At 41.6% G+C, this 21,587-nt stretch overlaps 1 protein-coding gene and 15 non-coding genes across 16 annotated transcripts; 15 read left to right on the forward strand and 1 right to left on the reverse strand.

The window, feature by feature from the left end:
• The first annotated feature begins 127 nt into the window (after positions 1–127).
• trnaf-gaa lies at positions 128–200 on the forward strand. Its single transcript has one exon. It is a non-coding gene; the product is annotated as a tRNA-Phe (tRNA).
• A 333-nt stretch (positions 201–533) lies between these two features.
• On the forward strand, positions 534–606 carry trnaf-gaa. The gene has a single exon. It is a non-coding gene; the product is annotated as a tRNA-Phe (tRNA).
• A 336-nt stretch (positions 607–942) lies between these two features.
• Positions 943–1,015, forward strand: trnaf-gaa. Its single transcript has one exon. It is a non-coding gene; the product is annotated as a tRNA-Phe (tRNA).
• Positions 1,016–1,348: 333 nt separating this feature from the next.
• On the forward strand, positions 1,349–1,421 carry trnaf-gaa. Its single transcript has one exon. It is a non-coding gene; the product is annotated as a tRNA-Phe (tRNA).
• A 336-nt stretch (positions 1,422–1,757) lies between these two features.
• On the forward strand, positions 1,758–1,830 carry trnaf-gaa. The gene has a single exon. It is a non-coding gene; the product is annotated as a tRNA-Phe (tRNA).
• Positions 1,831–3,194: 1,364 nt separating this feature from the next.
• On the forward strand, positions 3,195–3,268 carry trnaf-gaa. The gene has a single exon. It is a non-coding gene; the product is annotated as a tRNA-Phe (tRNA).
• Positions 3,269–3,604: 336 nt separating this feature from the next.
• On the forward strand, positions 3,605–3,677 carry trnaf-gaa. The gene has a single exon. It is a non-coding gene; the product is annotated as a tRNA-Phe (tRNA).
• A 336-nt stretch (positions 3,678–4,013) lies between these two features.
• Positions 4,014–4,086, forward strand: trnaf-gaa. The gene has a single exon. It is a non-coding gene; the product is annotated as a tRNA-Phe (tRNA).
• A 333-nt stretch (positions 4,087–4,419) lies between these two features.
• trnaf-gaa lies at positions 4,420–4,492 on the forward strand. The gene has a single exon. It is a non-coding gene; the product is annotated as a tRNA-Phe (tRNA).
• Positions 4,493–4,829: 337 nt separating this feature from the next.
• Positions 4,830–4,902, forward strand: trnaf-gaa. The gene has a single exon. It is a non-coding gene; the product is annotated as a tRNA-Phe (tRNA).
• Positions 4,903–5,239: 337 nt separating this feature from the next.
• trnaf-gaa lies at positions 5,240–5,312 on the forward strand. Its single transcript has one exon. It is a non-coding gene; the product is annotated as a tRNA-Phe (tRNA).
• A 337-nt stretch (positions 5,313–5,649) lies between these two features.
• On the forward strand, positions 5,650–5,722 carry trnaf-gaa. Its single transcript has one exon. It is a non-coding gene; the product is annotated as a tRNA-Phe (tRNA).
• A 336-nt stretch (positions 5,723–6,058) lies between these two features.
• On the forward strand, positions 6,059–6,131 carry trnaf-gaa. The gene has a single exon. It is a non-coding gene; the product is annotated as a tRNA-Phe (tRNA).
• A 336-nt stretch (positions 6,132–6,467) lies between these two features.
• On the forward strand, positions 6,468–6,540 carry trnaf-gaa. Its single transcript has one exon. It is a non-coding gene; the product is annotated as a tRNA-Phe (tRNA).
• A 361-nt stretch (positions 6,541–6,901) lies between these two features.
• Positions 6,902–6,974, forward strand: trnaf-gaa. Its single transcript has one exon. It is a non-coding gene; the product is annotated as a tRNA-Phe (tRNA).
• A 10,207-nt stretch (positions 6,975–17,181) lies between these two features.
• On the reverse strand, positions 17,182–19,817 carry rep15 (RAB15 effector protein). The gene is made up of 3 exons (XM_034132906.1): positions 19,731–19,817; positions 19,215–19,529; positions 17,182–18,582 (listed from the first exon to the last, which is right to left on the reverse strand). The coding sequence occupies exons 2-3, from the start codon at positions 19,476–19,478 to the stop codon at positions 18,037–18,039; spliced, it is 810 nt and encodes a 269-aa protein (XP_033988797.1). The 5' UTR covers positions 19,479–19,529; positions 19,731–19,817; the 3' UTR covers positions 17,182–18,036.
• Between the last annotated feature and the right edge of the window lie 1,770 nt (positions 19,818–21,587).

Raw genomic sequence — 21,587 nt, forward strand, 5'->3', positions numbered from 1 at the left:
AGTTTGTGGCGTCTAATGTTGTAGAATGAAGATCCTTAGTATTTAAACGTTAGTTGTACTTTCTGAGAAGACTGTCATACCCATCAGATGTTGCTTAGTTTTACGTTTGTATTTCACCAAAAGTTGTGCCGAAATAGCTCAGTTGGGAGAGCGTTAGACTGAAGATCTAAAGGTCCCTGGTTCGATCCCTGGTTTCGGCAGAATGTAGATTTCTTTGATGGACAACTTGCTCAATGGTTGAACATGATGAGTCCCAGGTTGTGAGCAAATATCTAAATGCCCCTTGTTTGATTTTGGTAGCAGGTAGTTTACTATAGAGGACAAGTTGCTCAATGGTTATGCTTGTTGACTCGTAGTTTGCAAATTTGGACAACATTTGTTATAGCTGCTGACTTAAGGCAGTGAAGTTGTGTGGCATCTACTGTTGTAGACTGAAGATCCTTAGTATTTAAACGTTAGTTGTACTTTCTGAGAAGACTGTCATACCCATCAGATGTTGCTTAGTTTTACGTTTGTATTTCACCAAAAGTTGTGCCGAAATAGCTCAGTTGGGAGAGCGTTAGACTGAAGATCTAAAGGTCCCTGGTTCGATCCCTGGTTTCGGCAGAAGGTAGATTTATCTGGTGAACAAATTGCTCAATGGTTGAACATGATGACTCCCAGGTTGTGAGCAAATATCTAAATGCCCCTTGTTTGACTTGGGCACCAGGTAGCTTACGAAAGAGGACAAGTTGCTAATGGTTATCCTTGTTGACTCGTAGTTTGCCAATTCAGACAGCTTCAGTTTGTTATAGATGCTGACTTAAGGCAGTGTAAGTTTGTGGCGTCTAATGTTGTAGAATGAAGATCCTTAGTATTTCAACGTTAGTTGTACTTTCTGAAAAGTCTGTCATACCCATCAGATGTTGCTTAGTTTTACGTTTGCATTCCACCAAAAGTTGTGCCGAAATAGCTCAGTTGGGAGAGCGTTAGACTGAAGATCTAAAGGTCCCTGGTTCGATCCCTGGTTTCGGCAGAATGTAGATTTCTTTGATGGACAACTTGCTCAATGGTTGAACATGATGAGTCCCAGGTTGTGAGCAAATATCTAAATGCCCCTTGTTTGATTTTGGTAGCAGGTAGTTTACTATAGAGGACAAGTTGCTCAATGGTTATGCTTGTTGACTCGTAGTTTGCAAATTTGGACAACATTTGTTATAGCTGCTGACTTAAGGCAGTGAAGTTGTGTGGCATCTACTGTTGTAGACTGAAGATCCTTAGTATTTAAACGTTAGTTGTACTTTCTGAGAAGACTGTCATACCCATCAGATGTTGCTTAGTTTTACGTTTGTATTTCACCAAAAGTTGTGCCGAAATAGCTCAGTTGGGAGAGCGTTAGACTGAAGATCTAAAGGTCCCTGGTTCGATCCCTGGTTTCGGCAGAAGGTAGATTTATCTGGTGAACAAATTGCTCAATGGTTGAACATGATGACTCCCAGGTTGTGAGCAAATATCTAAATGCCCCTTGTTTGACTTGGGCACCAGGTAGCTTACGAAAGAGGACAAGTTGCTAATGGTTATCCTTGTTGACTCGTAGTTTGCCAATTCAGACAGCTTCAGTTTGTTATAGATGCTGACTTAAGGCAGTGTAAGTTTGTGGCGTCTAATGTTGTAGAATGAAGATCCTTAGTATTTAAACGTTAGTTGTACTTTCTGAGAAGACTGTCATACCCATCAGATGTTGCTTAGTTTTACGTTTGTATTTCACCAAAAGTTGTGCCGAAATAGCTCAGTTGGGAGAGCGTTAGACTGAAGATCTAAAGGTCCCTGGTTCGATCCCTGGTTTCGGCAGAATGTAGATTTCTTTGATGGACAACTTGCTCAATGGTTGAACATGATGAGTCCCAGGTTGTGAGCAAATATCTAAATGCCCCTTGTTTGACTTGGGCACCAGGTAGCTTACTATAGAGGACAAGTTGCTCAATGGTTATGCTTGTTGACTCGTAGTTTGCAAATTTGGACAACATTTGTTATAGATGCTGACTTAAGGCAGTGAAGTTGTGTGGCATCTACTGTTGTAGACTGAAGATCCTTAGTATTTAAACGTTAGTTGTACTTTCTGAGAAGACTGTCATACCAAAAAGTGTGTATGTGTCTCTGTGTGTGCTTGTGTGTGTGTTAGGGCTGTGCAATTAATCGTATTTTAATCGCCTTAATCGTGGCCTGCCACAATTACAAAAACAACATAATCGAAAAAAACTATTATTTAGCTTTGCTAGGTTGTGACAGTGCACTACAACATATTTGATCTAATTAATTTTAGTCTAATTAACTTTTATTTATCATATTTATATATGTTTAGTAGCTTGTGGAAGTGCGCTCCAAAATATTTGTTGATTTTGTTTATTGGTATTTATTATTTTGATATTATTTATTTAAATATATCATTTATTTAATTTATTTTTGTATTGGTTTTTCAGTTGAATTATACGTTCAGGGTAATCAACAGTTAAAAAGATACTGTTCTAATTATTTGTTTTAAAGTTCAATAAATTGATGTTTTCAAAGTCAATGAATAATCTTATTTAATAATCGTGATATCAATTATTGACCACAATAATCGTGATTATGATTTTTGCCATAATCGAGCAGCCCGTGTGTGTGAGTGTGAGAGAGAGAGAGAGAGAGAGAGAGAGAGAGAGAGAGAGAGAGAGAGAGAGAGAGAGAGACAGAGAGAGAAACAGAGAGAAACAGAGAGAAACAGAAACAAGAGCTATATTCAGAGCTCTGCTGCCTTGGCTACAATCTTTCATCGTTGCTGTTGTATGATTGGTGTTTAGCTACGGTAGTTAGCGTATACACACTACAGCACCTCCGCTTTTAGGGTTGACGTCGAAGACCCAAACGTCGCCCGGAGATCCAACGGTGTTGTTGCGGGAGCTGCTGCACTAGCTAACGCTGCACTAGCTAACGCTACATTAGCCAAACAAACGCTAATTTCTTTTGCAAAAGGTGCAGCGGGCTTCAAACACGTTCCCCTCCACTGGTTTCAACCAAGCACTAAATTCGATGTTTTCCAACCAAATACGGTTGAACTTACACTTCCCCATATTTATTTGTAAGTAGATTCGAAGAGCGTTAGTTGACTTTCTGAGAAGACTGTCATACCCATCAGATGTTGCTTAGTTTTACGTTTGTATTTCACCAAAAGTTGTGCCGAAATAGCTCAGTTGGGAGAGCGTTTAGACTGAAGATCTAAAGGTCCCTGGTTCGATCCCTGGTTTCGGCAGAAGGTAGATTTATCTGGTGAACAAATTGCTCAATGGTTGAACATGATGACTCCCAGGTTGTGAGCAAATATCTAAATGCCCCTTGTTTGACTTGGGCACCAGGTAGCTTACGAAAGAGGACAAGTTGCTAATGGTTATCCTTGTTGACTCGTAGTTTGCCAATTCAGACAGCTTCAGTTTGTTATAGATGCTGACTTAAGGCAGTGTAAGTTTGTGGCGTCTAATGTTGTAGAATGAAGATCCTTAGTATTTAAACGTTAGTTGTACTTTCTGAGAAGACTGTCATACCCATCAGATGTTGCTTAGTTTTACGTTTGTATTTCACCAAAAGTTGTGCCGAAATAGCTCAGTTGGGAGAGCGTTAGACTGAAGATCTAAAGGTCCCTGGTTCGATCCCTGGTTTCGGCAGAAGGTAGATTTATCTGGTGAACAAATTGCTCAATGGTTGAACATGATGACTCCCAGGTTGTGAGCAAATATCTAAATGCCCCTTATTTGACTTGGGCACCAGGTAGCTTACGAAAGAGGACAAGTTGCTAATGGTTATGCTTGTTGACTCGTAGTTTGCCAATTCAGACAGCTTCAGTTTGTTATAGATGCTGACTTAAGGCAGTGTAAGTTTGTGGCGTCTAATGTTGTAGAATGAAGATCCTTAGTATTTCAACGTTAGTTGTACTTTCTGAAAAGTCTGTCATACCCATCAGATGTTGCTTAGTTTTACGTTTGTATTTCACCAAAAGTTGTGCCGAAATAGCTCAGTTGGGAGAGCGTTAGACTGAAGATCTAAAGGTCCCTGGTTCGATCCCTGGTTTCGGCAGAATGTAGATTTCTTTGATGGACAACTTGCTCAATGGTTGAACATGATGAGTCCCAGGTTGTGAGCAAATATCTAAATGCCCCTTGTTTGATTTTGGTAGCAGGTAGTTTACTATAGAGGACAAGTTGCTCAATGGTTATGCTTGTTGACTCGTAGTTTGCAAATTTGGACAACATTTGTTATAGATGCTGACTTAAGGCAGTGAAGTTGTGTGGCATCTACTGTTGTAGACTGAAGATCCTTAGTATTTAAACGTTAGTTGTACTTTCTGAGAAGACTGTCATACCCATCAGATGTTGCTTAGTTTTACGTTTGTATTTCACCAAAAGTTGTGCCGAAATAGCTCAGTTGGGAGAGCGTTAGACTGAAGATCTAAAGGTCCCTGGTTCGATCCCTGGTTTCGGCAGAAGGTAGATTTATCTTGGTGAACAAATTGCTCAATGGTTGAACATGATGACTCCCAGGTTGTGAGCAAATATCTAAATGCCCCTTGTTTGACTTGGGCACCAGGTAGCTTACTAAAGAGGACAAGTTGCTAATGGTTATGCTTGTTGACTCGTAGTTTGCCAATTCAGACAGCTTCAGTTTGTTATAGATGCTGACTTAAGGCAGTGTAAGTTTGTGGCGTCTAATGTTGTAGAATGAAGATCCTTAGTATTTAAACGTTAGTTGTACTTTCTGAGAAGACTGTCATACCCATCAGATGTTGCTTAGTTTTACGTTTGTATTTCACCAAAAGTTGTGCCGAAATAGCTCAGTTGGGAGAGCGTTAGACTGAAGATCTAAAGGTCCCTGGTTCGATCCCTGGTTTCGGCAGAAGGTAGATTTATCTGGTGAACAAATTGCTCAATGGTTGAACATGATGACTCCCAGGTTGTGAGCAAATATCTAAATGCCCCTTGTTTGACTTGGGCACCAGGTAGCTTACTATAGAGGACAAGTTGCTAATGGTTATGCTTGTTGACTCGTAGTTTGCCAATTCAGACAGCTTCAGTTTGTTATAGATGCTGACTTAAGGCAGTGTAAGTTGTGTGGCATCTACTGTTGTAGACTGAAGATCCTTAGTATTTAAACGTTAGTTGTACTTTCTGAGAAGACTGTCATACCCATCAGATGTTGCTTAGTTTTACGTTTGTATTTCACCAAAAGTTGTGCCGAAATAGCTCAGTTGGGAGAGCGTTAGACTGAAGATCTAAAGGTCCCTGGTTCGATCCCTGGTTTCGGCAGAAGGTAGATTTATCTGGTGAACAAATTGCTCAATGGTTGAACATGATGACTCCCAGGTTGTGAGCAAATATCTAAATGCCCCTTGTTTGACTTGGGCACCAGGTAGCTTACGAAAGAGGACAAGTTGCTAATGGTTATGCCTTGTTGACTCGTAGTTTGCCAATTCAGACAGCTTCAGTTTGTTATAGATGCTGACTTAAGGCAGTGTAAGTTTGTGGCGTCTAATGTTGTAGAATGAAGATCCTTAGTATTTAAACGTTAGTTGTACTTTCTGAGAAGACTGTCATACCCATCAGATGTTGCTTAGTTTTACGTTTGTATTTCACCAAAAGTTGTGCCGAAATAGCTCAGTTGGGAGAGCGTTAGACTGAAGATCTAAAGGTCCCTGGTTCGATCCCTGGTTTCGGCAGAATGTAGATTTCTTTGATGGACAACTTGCTCAATGGTTGAACATGATGAGTCCCAGGTTGTGAGCAAATATCTAAATGCCCCTTGTTTGACTTGGGCACCAGGTAGCTTACTATAGAGGACAAGTTGCTAATGGTTATGCTTGTTGACTCGTAGTTTGCCAATTCAGACAGCTTCAGTTTGTTATAGATGCTGACTTAAGGCAGTGTAAGTTTGTGGCATCTACTGTTGTAGACTGAAGATCCTTAGTATTTAAACGTTAGTTGTACTTTCTGAGAAGACTGTCATACCCATCAGATGTTGCTTAGTTTTACGTTTGTATTTCACCAAAAGTTGTGCCGAAATAGCTCAGTTGGGAGAGCGTTAGACTGAAGATCTAAAGGTCCCTGGTTCGATCCCTGGTTTCGGCAGAAGGTAGATTTCTTTGGTGGACAACTTGCTCAATGGTTGAACATGATGACTCCCAGGTTGTGAGCAAATATCTAAATGCCCCTTGTTTGACTTGGGCACCAGGTAGCTTACTATAGAGGACAAGTTGCTAATGGTTATGCTTGTTGACTCGTAGTTTGCCAATTCAGACAGCTTCAGTTTGTTATAGATGCTGACTTAAGGCAGTGTAAGTTTGTGGCATCTACTGTTGTAGACTGAAGATCCTTAGTATTTAAACGTTAGTTGTACTTTCTGAGAAGACTGTCATACCCATCAGATGTTGCTTAGTTTTACGTTTGTATTTCACCAAAAGTTGTGCCGAAATAGCTCAGTTGGGAGAGCGTTAGACTGAAGATCTAAAGGTCCCTGGTTCGATCCCTGGTTTCGGCAGAAGGTAGATTTCTTGGTGGAACAACTTGCTCAATGGTTGAACATGATGACTCCCAGGTTGTGAGCAAATATCTAAATGCCCCTTGTTTGACTTGGGCAGCAGGTAGCTTACTATAGAGGACAAGTTGCTCAATGGTTATGCTTGTTGACTCGTAGTTTGCCAATTCAGACAGCTTCAGTTTGTTATAGATGCTGACTTAAGGCAGTAAGGTTTTTTGGCATCTACTGTTGTAGACTGAAGATCCTTAGTATTTAAACGTTAGTTGTACTTTCTGAGAAGTCTGTCATACCCAGCATATGTTGCTTCGTGTTAAGTTTGTATTCCACCGAAATGTGTGCAGAAATTTGTGCAGAAATCTGTGCAGAAATAGCTCAGTTGGGAGAGCGTTAGACTGAAGATCTAAAGGTCCCTGGTTTGATCCCTTGTTTCGGCAGAAGATAGATTTCCTTTGTGGGCAAATTGTTCAATGGTTGAACATGATCACTCCCAGGTTGTGAGCAAATATCTAAATGCCCCTTGTTTGACTTGGGTTGCAGGTAGCTTACTATTGAGGACAAGTTGCTCAATGGCTATGCTGGTTGACTCGTAGTTTGCCAATTCGGACAGCTTCAGTTTTTTATAGATGCTGACTTAAGGCAGTGAAGTTGTGTGGCATCTTCCGTTGTAGCCTGAAGATCCTTAGTATTTAAACGTTAGTTGTACTTTCTGAGAAGTCTGTCATACCCAGCATATGTTGCTTAGTTTTACGTTTGTATTTCACCAAAGGTTGTGCCGAAATAGCTCAGTTGTAATGTATTTATATTTGTGAGACAGTGACCCTTTAGCGGCTGGATTTCCAGGGAAAGAATCGACCACGAGAGGAGGTATAGTTGCAAACCATAGTGACTTTATTTAGCAAACAGCAGAAGAGAACAGCCAGCCAGCATGTAGGTGTTCACCACTCTCCCTCCGACTGAAGACTGGCTCATTTATAGAGGATCTTATTGGGAGAAGCCATTCACAGGTAATCTATAATAAATACACATGTCATCATAATGGGTATAACGATAATCCATAATATGCTGTGCATGCATGACTAGTGGCTTATAGCCATCTGTTCATTTAACCCCAAAACCCACATTATAACTGACCATAATAAATATAAATACATTCCCAACTACAACAGAAACCCCTATGCCCATCTCGCCACTTGGTTCGTCCCGGAACCTTCTTTGGTCAGTGTTTGTTCCACCCGAGGACCTTTTGGCTGAACACACTGGAGCAGACACAGGACGAAACAGCATGGGTAAGCGATGGACGTAAACTTTACACAGTGTTCACTTCTACAATTAATGCAACTTAACGTCATGATATATACACGCTCAAACATATTATTTGCAAACAATGATTCATCTCAACCGCTGTCAATCTTACACAATCATAAAGACTTTCGTCGCTCTCGCTAACTCCCCTCTCTTTTCAGGTGGAGCCGAGGACCCGACCAGCATCTGCCAGACGACATTCCAATTAATACAGTTTAATCATTTAATAAATACTACATCAATAACTAGTATAAATTATATAAAAATGTTATTGTTATATAATATATGTTATATTATCTAAAGCCAGTTGAGTAGCACTTGAAATGTTTTGGCTCTATGAAACCTGATGTACTTATATGATTCTGTTTTTCTTCAAGTTTGTATCTTGTTGGTCGAATGCACTTATTGTAAGTCGCTTTGGATAAAAGCGTCAGCTAAATGCAATGTAATGTAATGTAATAATCTTTTACCTTGTATACAGGCGGCTCACGACTTCAGACACCGTAAATAATTCGTCCGTATAACTCTGCTCATATTTTTTATCAAACACACCTCTGAGCTTAGATATTCTTACAAGATCCCCCTCCTTAAAGTTCCTTTTAGTAGTACATTTTCTGCCTACCTTAGGTATGCTGTACAGATTGGTAAACACTTGAGGTGTATTATCCTTTGTCACTTGCATCAGAGTCATTTTAATACTTCTATGATAGCTGTTATTATAACTTTCAAGTAGTTCCGGCAAGACATCTATAGGAGCTTTCACACCGGAGTACTTTTCCCAGGAATAGTTCCGATAGTTCCTGGGATTTTGCGTTCACACCAAAAAGATCTGGAACTAGAACTTGGGAACCTTTTCACCCCTTTTCAGTCCCTGCTAGAGAGGTGGTACTTTCCTGGGGAGGAAAAGGTTCCAATTTCTGGCGCAAACCACGCCCCGTAAAACTCTGAAAAGTTTTTGTGAAGCTGCCATTTTATTTGCTCGCATTAGCATTATTAGCATTAGCATTAGCCCAGCGCACCAACGTAGAGAGACTAACTTATGGCAACTGAAGATCGTGATCGTTGTTCTCACATCCAGGAGGAAGTTAAAAAGAGACAATGTAGTCTCGAAAAGGTTCAAATGGTTAATTTAATAAAGTAACGTGGTTTTGAAACAAACAGAGCAAATCAGGAACACAGGGCCATGTTCGTGAGGGAGGGAAGAAGAGAGAGCGATACTACGTGGAGCGAGCTAATATCTAATTCCTGGCTCCTCCTCTCATTGGCGGCTCTGACGAAAGGGGGTCCTCCCTCCTCAAGTTCTTCTGTGTCTGATCTCGTATAAATCTGAGGATTTAGACGTTGTGTGTTCATTTTATAACTCCACACGCCTTTTCTCCTCGTATTCTAATTTCTGACTTTTTATTTAATGCATTTTAACGGCTGTAATCATTGTTAGCGTGAAACCGGAAGTGACATCATTGTAAACAGCGGGGACGCCTTTCAATAAAGCTTTTCAAAATAAAACTGTACATTCATTTAACATTCAGCAATAACGGAAATGAAGTATTTTCAGAATAAAACAGTTTTAAAGGTCCCATGTCATGGCCATTTCTACTGATCATAATTCCATTGTTGAGGTATACTAAAATAGATTTATACTGTGCAATTTTCCAAACTCACATTGGTTTCTCATACAGCATCTCTGTAAAGTATGTCTATTCACCGGTATTCACTCTCTGTCCTAAACGGCTTGTTGGAGCTCCTGCCCCTCCCTGTGAGCCCAGTGTGCTCGTTGCTGCGATCTGCTGCGAGGAGCAGACAGGCTTCCGCGTCGGCGATACAGCGAGAACAAGCAAAACTCATCCTGAGCACACACAAATACTCACAGCCGAAGTAAAAACAATAAGTGTGGCTTGATATTGAGTAAGAAAAAGGTTTATAACGCTGTGAGCATGGGTCTGCGGAGAGCATTTCTCTGCGATCCCAACTTAGTAGCCCGAAAAACGTTTGCCCATTTAAACAGTCGTGGTAGATACCTTGTTTGCTTTAAACATCATAAATACACAAACAACAATTAATACACAGGTTGTGTACCCAAATCTCCCACTGGTCCAAACAAAGTAGGAACAGCATCGTTCTTCAGTGCCCTACGCTGTACATATCCGGCATGAATCGCTGAAAGGTTTGGGAAGCTTTGTTTCGTGAAATGCTGGCAGAGGGTGTGGCCTCAGTAAACGTCACAGTACCCAGGAAGAAAACGAGGCGTTTTGGGGCAGCATAGACTGTGTTTTACTCGCTACAAGGTGTACTGTGAGGGTTTTTGACTCTGCAGACCATTTACATGCATAAAAACCTTCATAACACACAAGGGGACGGGTAATATCCGGAAAAGCATGACATGGGACCTTTAAGCTTACAGTATGTTTAATCTAAATTACGTCATTTAAACATTGATTTTAATTTCTTACACAACACAAAAGAAAACATGGGAGCGGTGGAGTGATGAGGAGGTGTCGGTGCTTCTGGCGATTTACTCGGAAGGTTTCAGTCGAAGCTGCTGGGAAGATTCCCAGCTGCTTCTACTGAAGCCAGTCCCCAACTCCGAGGACTTCCGGCCGGGGACTTCGGGTGTTTGCGGCCTGCCACTAAACCCAAAGCAGAAGAAGAAGAAGTGACGTCAGCGGCTTCATTTGCGTAATCCTCCCTCAGGGACTTATTCCGGTGTGAACGCGATCTACTAGATAGTTCCGGAACTAAAGATTTCCGGGGAACTAAGTTCCGGGAACTATTCCTGGGAAAAGTACTAATATATCTATGTGTGTTTTTAGCCGTAAAATACCTCCACATTCTAGTTTTCAACCTGCGGTTAAATCTCTCAACCACACAAGCTTTCAAATCACTGGCTGTTGCAAAATGTGTAATACTTTGTTTTTTCAGCAAGGCTTCAACATTCTTGTTAAAGAACCGTTTGTAACATTTTAAGAATCTGACTATCTTTTAGAATTGTATCAAATGCTATAGCAACTTCTTTACCCGTTTTTGCTTCAGAGCTCGCACATAGGCTTTTTTGGAAAAAACATCTATGACTGTTAGTAAATAGTTGAACCCATCATTATGTTTGGATAAGGCCTGCATGTCACAGAGATCAGCCTGACATTGTTGTAAAGGTCGAAGTACATACACTCTGTTTCTGATTAAAATAATCCTGACAGGTTTATGTAAAGTATAAGTGTCCTGTTCAGATAAGAAATCTTTAAATCCAGCAACAGTTATTTGTTTACCCTTTTCATTATGCATCTCTCTACGGAGTCTCTCTACTCCTCCTAAACTACCAGGATGTGAGGGGTTATAATATGCCCTTTTCAATATACGTTTATCAGACATCTTCCCTGTTACCCTCCCCTTGTTATAGTGAAGACAACAGTGAATGTGAAGGGCTGTAATACACATGTATTAGACATGCTCCCCTTGCTAAAATGAAGACAACAGTTTTAAATGTAAAAAACACTTTTTTTATTTTTTGAATTTCATATTTACATTTAATTTTTCACACACAAAATCAATAATACAGTTATACTGATTGTAACATATCCAAGACTGTCTCCAGCATAGAATTCCCCAGATTATGGGAAATATCATAATGCAGTTTTTTCACTTCATTGAAAGTATTCATGTGTATGCTTGTAACGATCAACTATAAAAAATAGCTGTGTTAATTAAACGCAAAAGGGGTTCTTGAATGAAATAATATTATAAAAGGCAAACCAGAATTGTTAACGCCCAATATACTCCTTAAACAAAATAAACAGAGTCAGATTCCATGCATTGATCCATTATATTGACATATTGGCTGACAATTTTTCAGCCAAACAACACAAACAAAATTAAACAGTCCGCTCTGCGATACACCAAAATTGTTTTTACTGCCTAATCCAGGCCATTATTGTTCATTGCTCCTGCGCCCGTCGGCGGCAAAAAGATAAATGTTTGTAGGCCTATTCAGGCTATAATCCACACAAAAAAAGGAAACACGAGGACCGGCGTGTCCCAGAGGAGCGATCTCACCCGGTGTTTGTAGAGAATATCTCTCTTTCTGAGCGCGTCCTCTCCACGGAGACGTGCTTCTTGGTCGGTTGATGCAATATCCACAGATTCGGTTTCTTTCAGTTAACTTCCCCGTTGCATTTATCCATATATTTACATGCTGAGGAAATTACTATATCCCACTGAATACCAGCAATCGCCACACACACTTCCTCCTCCCGTGAGAACCAACCCTTGACATCCCGGTGACGCACCCACTATAAAGGCTCCGTGCGTGCTGCGACAGGTGAATATGTAGATGAGGCTTAATGACCCACACCCCCAAACCATACATAAAAGTGAACATTTAACAACTGTAGTTGCGAGGATAATACACATGTATCAGTTTTCATTTAATTTCAATATAAACCACATGCCTTAACCTAGTCCCTGCCACTACAGTTTATAAGAAACACTTAGATCAATCTGCAACCGTCACATGCTGTTTTTGGCACAAAGAGTCATAACATCTACAAACAGCGCATACAACGCGAGCAGATGATACACTTTTGTAACATTTTCTTGTTTCATTTCTTCGGTAATGTTACAGAAAGTTTCTGAAAATGAAGATTCCAGGACCACGTCAAATGTTTTGTTCACTATCGTTTCCCAAAGACCCGGATTACTGGGAGAACTAACCATATCCAACATTTCTTCTAGTTTACAAACTTCAGCCATTCTGTTCACACTGGGATCACTGTTTTCAATCGTCATAATCACAACACCTAAACGGGTATTGACTACATTCTGATCATTTTCACAGATCGTTTTGCATAGTAGTTCCCCATTTTTACTTTAAAGAAATGCTAAGTACTGAAAAAGTCAATTTCTTCATTCAAACACCTTGTTATTGGTGTCGTCTTCTTCACCCAGCTCAGCATTAAGCTTTTCAAGTCTTTCCTTGATGCGTCTTGAGGTCTTGAGATTGTGAAGAAAAGCCTCCGAAGCGCCCTGGATCCTCCTTTCAGACACGTGAATGTTTTGTGCAAAAATACATTGTTGAATAGCTGGAATAAAACGATCTTGCAGCAGTCTGCGCCGCGGGACGTCCGATTACACTGACGTCCCCCCGTACCCATCCAGCCTCGAGAGGAAGAGAGAGAGAGATTTAAAAAAAAATATATGTATTTAAAATGTCTTAAAAATTTGAAAACATTGCCGGAAATTCATACAATTCAGACCATTCAGCCTGCAGAGAGAGAGTGTTAGTGAGAGTCCGAGTCCATGTCCGAGTCCGTCACCGAGTCCGTGTCAGAGTCCGTTTCCGTGTTCGTGTCCGAGTCCGTGTCGGAAATCCGTGTCCGAGTCCGTGTCCGAGTCCGTGTCTTTGTCCGAGTCCGTGTCCGTCTCCGAGTCCGTGTCCGAGTCCGTGTCCGAGTCCGAGTCCGTGTCCGGTCCGGTCCGTGTCCGTGTCCGAGTCTGTGTCCGAGTCCGTGTCCGTCTCCGAGTCAGAGTCAGAGTCAGAGTCAGAGTCAGAGTCAGAGTCAGTGTCAGAGTCAGAGTCCGTGTCCGAGTCTGTGTCCGAGTCCGTGTCCGTCTCCGAGTCAGAGTCAGAGTCAGTGTCAGAGTCAGAGTCCGTCTCAGAGTCAGAGTCAGTGTCAGAGTCAGAGTCCGTGTTCGTGTCAGAGTCTGTGTCCGTGTCGGAAATCCGTGTCCGAGTTTGTGTCCGTCTCCGTGTCCGAGTCCGAGTCCGTGTCCGTCTCCGAGTCAGAGTCAGAGTCAGAGTCAGAGTCCGTCTCTGAGTCAGAGTCAGTGTCAGAGTCAGAGTCCGTGTTCGTGTCCGAGTCCGTGTCCGGTCCGTGTCCGAGTCTGTGTCCGAGTCCGTGTCCGTCTCCGAGTCAGAGTCAGTGTCAGAGTCAGAGTCCGTCTCTGAGTCAGAGTCAGTGTCAGAGTCAGAGTCAGAGTCAGTGTCAGAGTCAGTGTCAGAGTCAGAGTCCGTGTCCGAGTCTGTGTCCGAGTCCGTGTCTTTGTCCGAGTCCGTGTCCGTCTCCGAGTCCGTGTCCGAGTCCGTGTCCGAGTCCGAGTCCGTGTCCGGTCCGGTCCGTGTCCGTGTCCGAGTCTGTGTCCGAGTCCGTGTCCGTCTCCGAGTCAGAGTCAGAGTCAGAGTCAGAGTCAGAGTCAGAGTCAGAGTCAGTGTCAGAGTCAGAGTCCGTGTCCGAGTCTGTGTCCGAGTCCGTGTCCGTCTCCGAGTCAGAGTCAGAGTCAGTGTCAGAGTCAGAGTCCGTCTCAGAGTCAGAGTCAGTGTCAGAGTCAGAGTCCGTGTTCGTGTCAGAGTCTGTGTCCGTGTCGGAAATCCGTGTCCGAGTTTGTGTCCGTCTCCGTGTCCGAGTCCGAGTCCGTGTCCGTCTCCGAGTCAGAGTCAGAGTCAGAGTCAGAGTCCGTCTCTGAGTCAGAGTCAGTGTCAGAGTCAGAGTCCGTGTTCGTGTCCGAGTCCGTGTCCGGTCCGTGTCCGAGTCTGTGTCCGTCTCCGAGTCAGAGTCAGTGTCAGAGTCAGAGTCCGTCTCTGAGTCAGAGTCAGTGTCAGAGTCAGAGTCAGTGTCAGAGTCAGAGTCAGAGTCAGTGTCCGAGTCTGTGTCCGAGTCCGTGTCCGTCTCCGAGTCAGAGTCAGTGTCAGAGTCAGAGTCAGTGTCAGAGTCAGAGTCCGTCTCTGAGTCAGAGTCAGTGTCAGAGTCAGAGTCCGTGTTCGTGTCAGAGTCTGTGTCCGTGTCGGAAATCCATGTCCGAGTTTGTGTCCGTCTCCGAGTCAGAGTCAGAGTCAGTGTCAGAGTCAGTGTCAGAGTCAGAGTCAGTGTCAGAGTCAGAGTCCGTGTCCGTCTCCGAGTCAGTGTCAGAGTCCGAGTCCGTTTCCGAGTCAGTGTCAGAGTGAGAGTGAGAGAGAGTTAAAAAAAACTACTTTTATTTTTATTTTCAACAACAATGAGCTCATTTAACTAGACATTGAGAGAGATTTTTTTTAAAGACTTCTTTTCACATAAAAACAGAGTTAAAAGTGAGCTCTCCCTCCACTATAGAGCACACAGCTATAGTGAAACACAACCGGTTTAAAAACTATTCTTATGAAATCTAAAATCCACACTCACTCTTGCTTTTAAGAGAGAGAGAGAGAGAGAGAGAGAGAGAGAGAGAGAGAGAGAGAGAGAGAGAGAGAGAGAGAGAAATGATGCGACTAATTTTCATCCCTGGATGTGTACTCATTTCTCTTTATTTTGTATTTTATTACTAACGTGTGTTTTTCTTTTTTAAGATTTAATAAGTCACTATTATTGTAGGCCTTTATGTTGACCTGCTTTGCCACTTTTCTGTAAATGTTCCCGCTTTGGGACTTCTGAAGGAATTCTGATTCTGATCCCCTGCTTTTTGTTTATTTTAATTTAATGTTTTATTTATTTTATAGGTTTATATATTTTATCATATTTATTGGCTTATTCTTCCTTTATTTTAGAGATGGATCATTATTTAATTTAGTGTGAAGTTTGTCTAAATTGTGATGTGTGCCTTGTTGTTAAAGCACAAAACTGCTACACAAATACATCTTTATTATTATTATTATATTTCTACAGATACATATCTGTATGTATCTGTATGTATCTGTATGTACTACTGCGTACGGGCTACATACTTGTGGTCCCGTACGCAGTAGTCCAGCGAGTCCTCGAAGTACACCAGGTCGTTCTTGCTGGGCCTCTTGAAGTGTGTGTGTGTGTGTGTGTGTGTGTGTGTGTGTGTGTGTGTGTGTGTGTGTGTGTGTGTGTGTGTGTGTGTGTGTGTGTGTGTGTGTGTGTGTGTGTGTGTGTGTGTGTGTGTGTGTTGTGTGTGTGTGTGTCTGTCTGTGTGAACCCGGTGCCGTCCTGGTTGATGTTCACCTCTGTACCTCTTCTTCAGGTGATCTCCAGTCAGCCTGAAGTCGGCCATCGCCAGCCAGCAGGTCCGAACGCTGCAGGAGCCGCTGACTCCGTGACATTTACACTCCAGAGACATGAAGCGCCGCACCGCCTAAAGGGACACAGGACGTGAATTCAGAGGAGAGTGTGTGTGGACAAATAAGATTCAAAGATTCAAAGGTTTTATTGTCATATGCACAAAGCTTATTCCATTCTATTTCAATGTAAATAAACTGCTTTATTTTATTTTTTATTTTACTATATTTTATCTTATTTTTTAATGTTTTTATAGTGTTCTTAAAATAGTTTCTATCTGTGTTTTTTTATTTTTGTTTTATGTTTATGTATGCACCATGACACCAAGTCAAATTCCTCGTATGTGTCAACCTACCTGGTAATAAACCTGATTCTGATTCTGATTCTAAAGTGTAGAAATGGCAATGAAAATGTTTTGACCTGAGGCCTGTACTATGAAGCCGGATTTTCGCTGAGCGAGGTAACTTCAGGGTTAACTCTGGGTTTCCGGTCCTACGACGCTGGTTCACTTCTTACCAGGGTAGATCTCCATGGTAACTTACGCTGCTTATGGTTTGGTTCCAGGATAAGAGATCAACTCAGTGAAAGCACCGCCTGCTGACCAATCAGAGCTCAGTGTGCGGAGTTTAAAGCTATCAAGTCGTATTACAGGATAGAGGAAATACAGAAAAACTGCCGTTAGACGGCCGGCAAAAATCACCGACTGTGTGAACGTGAAAATGAATAGAATATCCCCTCCCATCTTCAGAGCAATCTGACTATTATAACATTAGCGTTAAGAAAGCTTACTTATATATCTGCCACAACATAAGTAACCGGATCAGAGTAACATTAAGTACAGTCCGCGGCACTGTGAGTGCAGACGTTGATGTGTCCCATTACCATTCATATCATATCACATCATAATGTATCATATATTTCCTTATCTGAGTCAGCTTCTTGAGCCGTATCTGGCCGTGCAATACTCACAGTGTCACATACTGTATGCAGAAGTATTATTTTAAGCAACACATTAAGTTGACGAAACACTCGAGTCAAATGTAATTAAAGTCAGATCCACAGTGATATCATAAACCTGTTAATGTACGAATTCAAACACTTTTTTTTTTACCAGCTGTTCTGTATTCACCTTGCAGGTGCAGCTATGTGGCTTTTATCCTGGATAAAGTGTTTAAGTCATGAAATGAAAATGAAAAAAAAAAACTAAAGTTACAAACCTGTTTTGAAAATGTAAGAAGTAGAAAATACAGGTATTTGTGTTAAAACTGTAAGAAGTCAAAGTAAAAAGAAAAATAAGTAGTGGAGTGTTAGTGTCCCTGTTAGTTTTCTTTGTGTAAAACAATGACTCATCAGCCCCTACATTAACATGTTTATTTTCTACTAATCCCAAAACAATGCCACAATTTGACAGAAATGCAAGATTCAAACTTTATTTAAACCCATTACATTTCGCAATGCTAATTCAAAGACAACAAGAACATTTACCTCAAGAAAATATTCTCAGGTTAATGCTTAAATACACATTTCGGAGTAAATACAAACAGTTAACAGTATTGCCTATAAGCAACTTGTAGCTCAGGTTGATTATAAGCAATATGCAAGTGGTCCAAAAACAGCTGAGAACTGGTGAGACACTACGTTGCTGTTATTGTTGTCAATCTTTCAACACCAGGTTGTGATTTTATTAACATACAGATGTGTTTTCACTTGCATGCAGGTAAACACATCTGTACCTATATTAATCTTGTAACATTTATCCTTGTGAGTCTTACAATTAGTTTGTCTCATTTGAGCCTTCCCTCCAATAACAAGTGAAGTTGTTTTTCTTTTCAAAAACTCTTAAAGCAGGAGTTTTTAATGAAAACATTTAAGTGATTTGCAGCTTTTATTCATTTTAAAAGGTATACATAATTCCAAATGTTAGTTTCCTCTGCCAAACCTTTATCATGAGGTTGGTGCTTTAAAGATAATTCCACTTATTTCAACTTTAGGTATAATTGTTTCCTGTTTTCTATCCAGTTATCATGTAGTGAAGTTCTCAGTAAAAAGCACACTGTCAGATATACATTGAAAATATCATAGGCATTTTCTTTCAAAGGCATTATACTATATCAAACTCAACATCTTTGTCAATAAAGTTGACCATGTAAGGTTTTACTACCATATCAATGTATCATGTTATTGGTCATTAAAACGTGAAAGGTGCTTTGTTTTAGCTGAATTTAACCATGAGAGTGAGAGAGTCTCCCTCTTTTTTGGTTACAATTGCTTGCATCATTCCTGGAGGTGTATGCAGGTACCTTGAGCCTTTGAAGAAGTTTTCGATAAAAGCTCTGTCAATCTTGTTGCACTTTCCGATTGCAGCCTCAAAGTTGTTGCTGAGGACTCCGTAGATATTCCCCTTGTCGTTTTTCTTTCCCAAGAACAAGAAGAGGGCGTAGCAGTCCTTGCCGATGGATGTGCAGAAGTCCACCATTCTCTCGTATGTGGTCTTGTTACTGGACTCCTTTTGTGCAATCTGGATGGACTCGGTGCAGGCCTCTTGGGGGATGTTGTTCTCCTCAGCAGCCTCCCTGCCAGGGAGGTGTAGGACCTGCACAGCGATCTGGATCCGAGGGTTCTTGGTGGGCTTCTCAAGCATGGCCCAGACCCAGTCGGGCCCTAAGAGGATGCGTTGCTCAGGCGTCATGGCCGTGCAGTTGAATCTGTCTGTCATGTTCAGGCTGACACTCTGAGAGATGTAGGTCATTAGGAAGACCTGTTAAAGGGCAAGATGTTTTAAAGACCACCTAAAAGACATTTTTGAATTCTAAAGAGGTTTTTTAAGTATAGATTTTAAAAATAGTTAACTTTGATTATATAGCACTTTTAAAAAATAGTTACAAAGTCCATTATGATTAAACAGATAATAATGAGAATGTAACAGCAAGAATAATAAACACAAAATAAAACACACAAAATGTCATAAGACATAAATAAAAAATACAAATCTAAAAGACAGTTTTTTTCAAAGGCGAATTGAAAGACAAAAAATGGTTTGCAGCCCTGATTCTAATTCCAGAGTTTAGAAGCCCTGACTTGATTTCCTAGAGTTCAAATCTTAGCAGTATAGTTTGGCTGAGCCGGAGGGATTCTTTTACTGATGCCAAGGAGCAAGGTAGTGATCAAATCAACTAAGTATAAAGGCAATAATAATTGTCAGGTTTATGGGAGAAATAAATGATCTGATCCCTGAAAATGTTTCAATTTCTGCAATGCTGGGTTATTGAAGAGGAAAGAGAACCAACACCAAAGAGTTCAATATACTGCATGTAACTGCACTATCTGTGTGACCTGTAATGGTTATAGGTCTAAGATTGTTAAGATCACAGCTTTCAAAGGATGGCCTACCTGGGTGAGCACCTCAGAGCTTGCTTGGAACTTGTCCTCTGGGTCTTTGAAAAGGAGGTATTCTTGTGTTCTGGATGCAGCGGCAGAGATGCAATCATTGAATAGCGGTATGAAATCATTGGTTTTGGTGATGAGGGGCCTTCTTAATGTGGAGAAGATGCTTGGTCGAGGGGCCATGTTCTGTTCGTTGGAGCTGGGGGAGCTGAGCTTTAAAGATAAGTTGGAGTTCTGGGGGTTGGTTGGTTTGCTGATTGTCTGGCCCATAGTGGACTAATAATGGAGGATGGGAGTTCAGAGGGTGGTGTCCCTGATACCCTGGAAAGATATTGATTGTTCCATGAGTTTTTGTGTAAAAAAGAAAATCCTCATCTGTATTATTTCTGTCCCACAATACGGAACCATTGCAACTGTCTTTTATTTCACAGTGGACACCATAATGTGCTAATATAGTAGAAATGACATGGTCTGAAATCTGATTTAGAAAAAAACGCATACAAAATAATTGCAGATACTCACCAGGATGCTCTAGAAGTTTCTGTATTTCCAAGTACACTACCTGCCTTCTGCTCCAGTCCTATCTGAGATGCACAGCTGCTGCTTAGTCTTCAGTCTCCTGATATCTACTGAACCTTCAGTAGAATAGAGAGGATTTCTTACCCCAGGTTCTGAGGGGTGTTCCTGCGTGACCGTGTTAACAAGGGTGTGGTGTCTGTAACTTGTAGGAAGGCTAGGTACACAAAGACTCATCTTACCAGTTCACCTTGGTAAGCCTGAAGGGTTTGATGAGTAAACAAATTGCTCTACTGTGTTTCTTTCTGAAGGAAGCACAGAAGAAAACATGGGTTTCAGCAGCTTCAAGTTTGGCTCTATATTTTAATGTTACGTTAGGGAATAAGAAGAACATTTTATTTGTGTTTTTATTATGAAAGACTACATGGAATTATAAATAACAAATCTTAATATATCACCTTGCAGAAGGGTACATATTTAATAGTTACCCAGAATCTTGCCAATACAAAGCCCTGATAGAAATGTATCTTTAACACAGATTTATTTGAGCTCCAACTCTTTAGAACAGGGGTCGGCAACCTTTTTGATATGAAGTGCCATTAAAAAAAAAATTGTTATCAGCGTGCCAACGATCGAGAATTATCAACGGGGGGGGGGGGGGGGGGGGGGGGGTCGTTGAGGAGCTTGACGCTCGTGAACTATCAACAGGAGGGCGGGGGGAGCCTCGCTGCGGGGAAGCAGTGTGTGGACCTGTCAGCGCAACTTACATGATACCGAATTTAACAAACACATTTAAATAATTGGTTTAAACGGCATAATAATAAGGACGATCGTCCGTTCTGTAATTCTCCAGAACACACATGTTATGCAGAGTGAGATGAGATCGCTGTCCCTTTAAGAGAGAGAGAGAGGGGTGTGGCGTGTGCATGTGTGTGTGTGGATGGTAGAGCGAGAGTGAGTGAGCGTGTGTATGTTTCTGGAAGTGAAACGAGGCAGCAGAAAAACAGAGGTCTGTGATGTATTTTGTGAAACAGAAGAACAGCTAAATAAATGCAACGGCCTCTCAAGAAGAGCTCGCCTCTCTCCAGTCATTTAAGCTAAAGTGGGTTATTGAACCTGAAGCTTGTTGCTTCTGCCCTCCTCGACTACGGTCTGGGAGCCGACAGGAAAGTTCAACACACAGATGGCCAGTCCGCCCCTTTGTAGCATATTATTTCAATGAGAGATGAGCAGATCGCCACTGGGCTTTCAACTAAAGACACAGCCACGCAAAAACTGCGGCATTTGTAAAGCTCCTTATGGGTACTGCAATTTGTGAAGTGCTTTCCTCTGTGGTGAAACGATCAGCCCTGCACCACGGAGGAAAGCGGCAGAAAGTCACCTGGAGTTAAAGAGAGCGGGGCTGCGCTGCGTGCATGGCTTCCTTCTGCAGGTAACGGGGAGACGCGCTCTGACGGCGGTCTCGTTCAGGATCCGAAAATACAATTTAAATATTGTGCACACTTATTCCACTTATTCCTAGTGTGCCACTGGTTACGGGGCCGCGTGCCAATGCTGGCACGCGTGCCAGGGGTTGCCGACCCCTGCTTTAGAAGATAGAATTAGAGGGATGAACCCCTCTTTAAGGGTCTCACATGCATAGCACACAGCACACACAGTGACATTTGGCCTATGCATTTAACCCATCCTAGTAGTAGGAGCAGTGGGCAGCTATTGTAAAGCGCTTTAGAAAATAAACTGGTTCTTTGGCTTCTAGAGCTCCATCATATCCTCCAAATAGGGACTGACTATTTCTGCCTTTTGGTGCTGAGCAGTTGCTTAGGACTAATGCATGTGTGTCAGAAGTGTTTGCACTGAAAACAG

This window comes from Trematomus bernacchii, unplaced genomic scaffold (assembly GCF_902827165.1).
Source record: "Trematomus bernacchii unplaced genomic scaffold, fTreBer1.1, whole genome shotgun sequence".
NCBI lineage: Eukaryota > Metazoa > Chordata > Actinopteri > Perciformes > Nototheniidae > Trematomus > Trematomus bernacchii.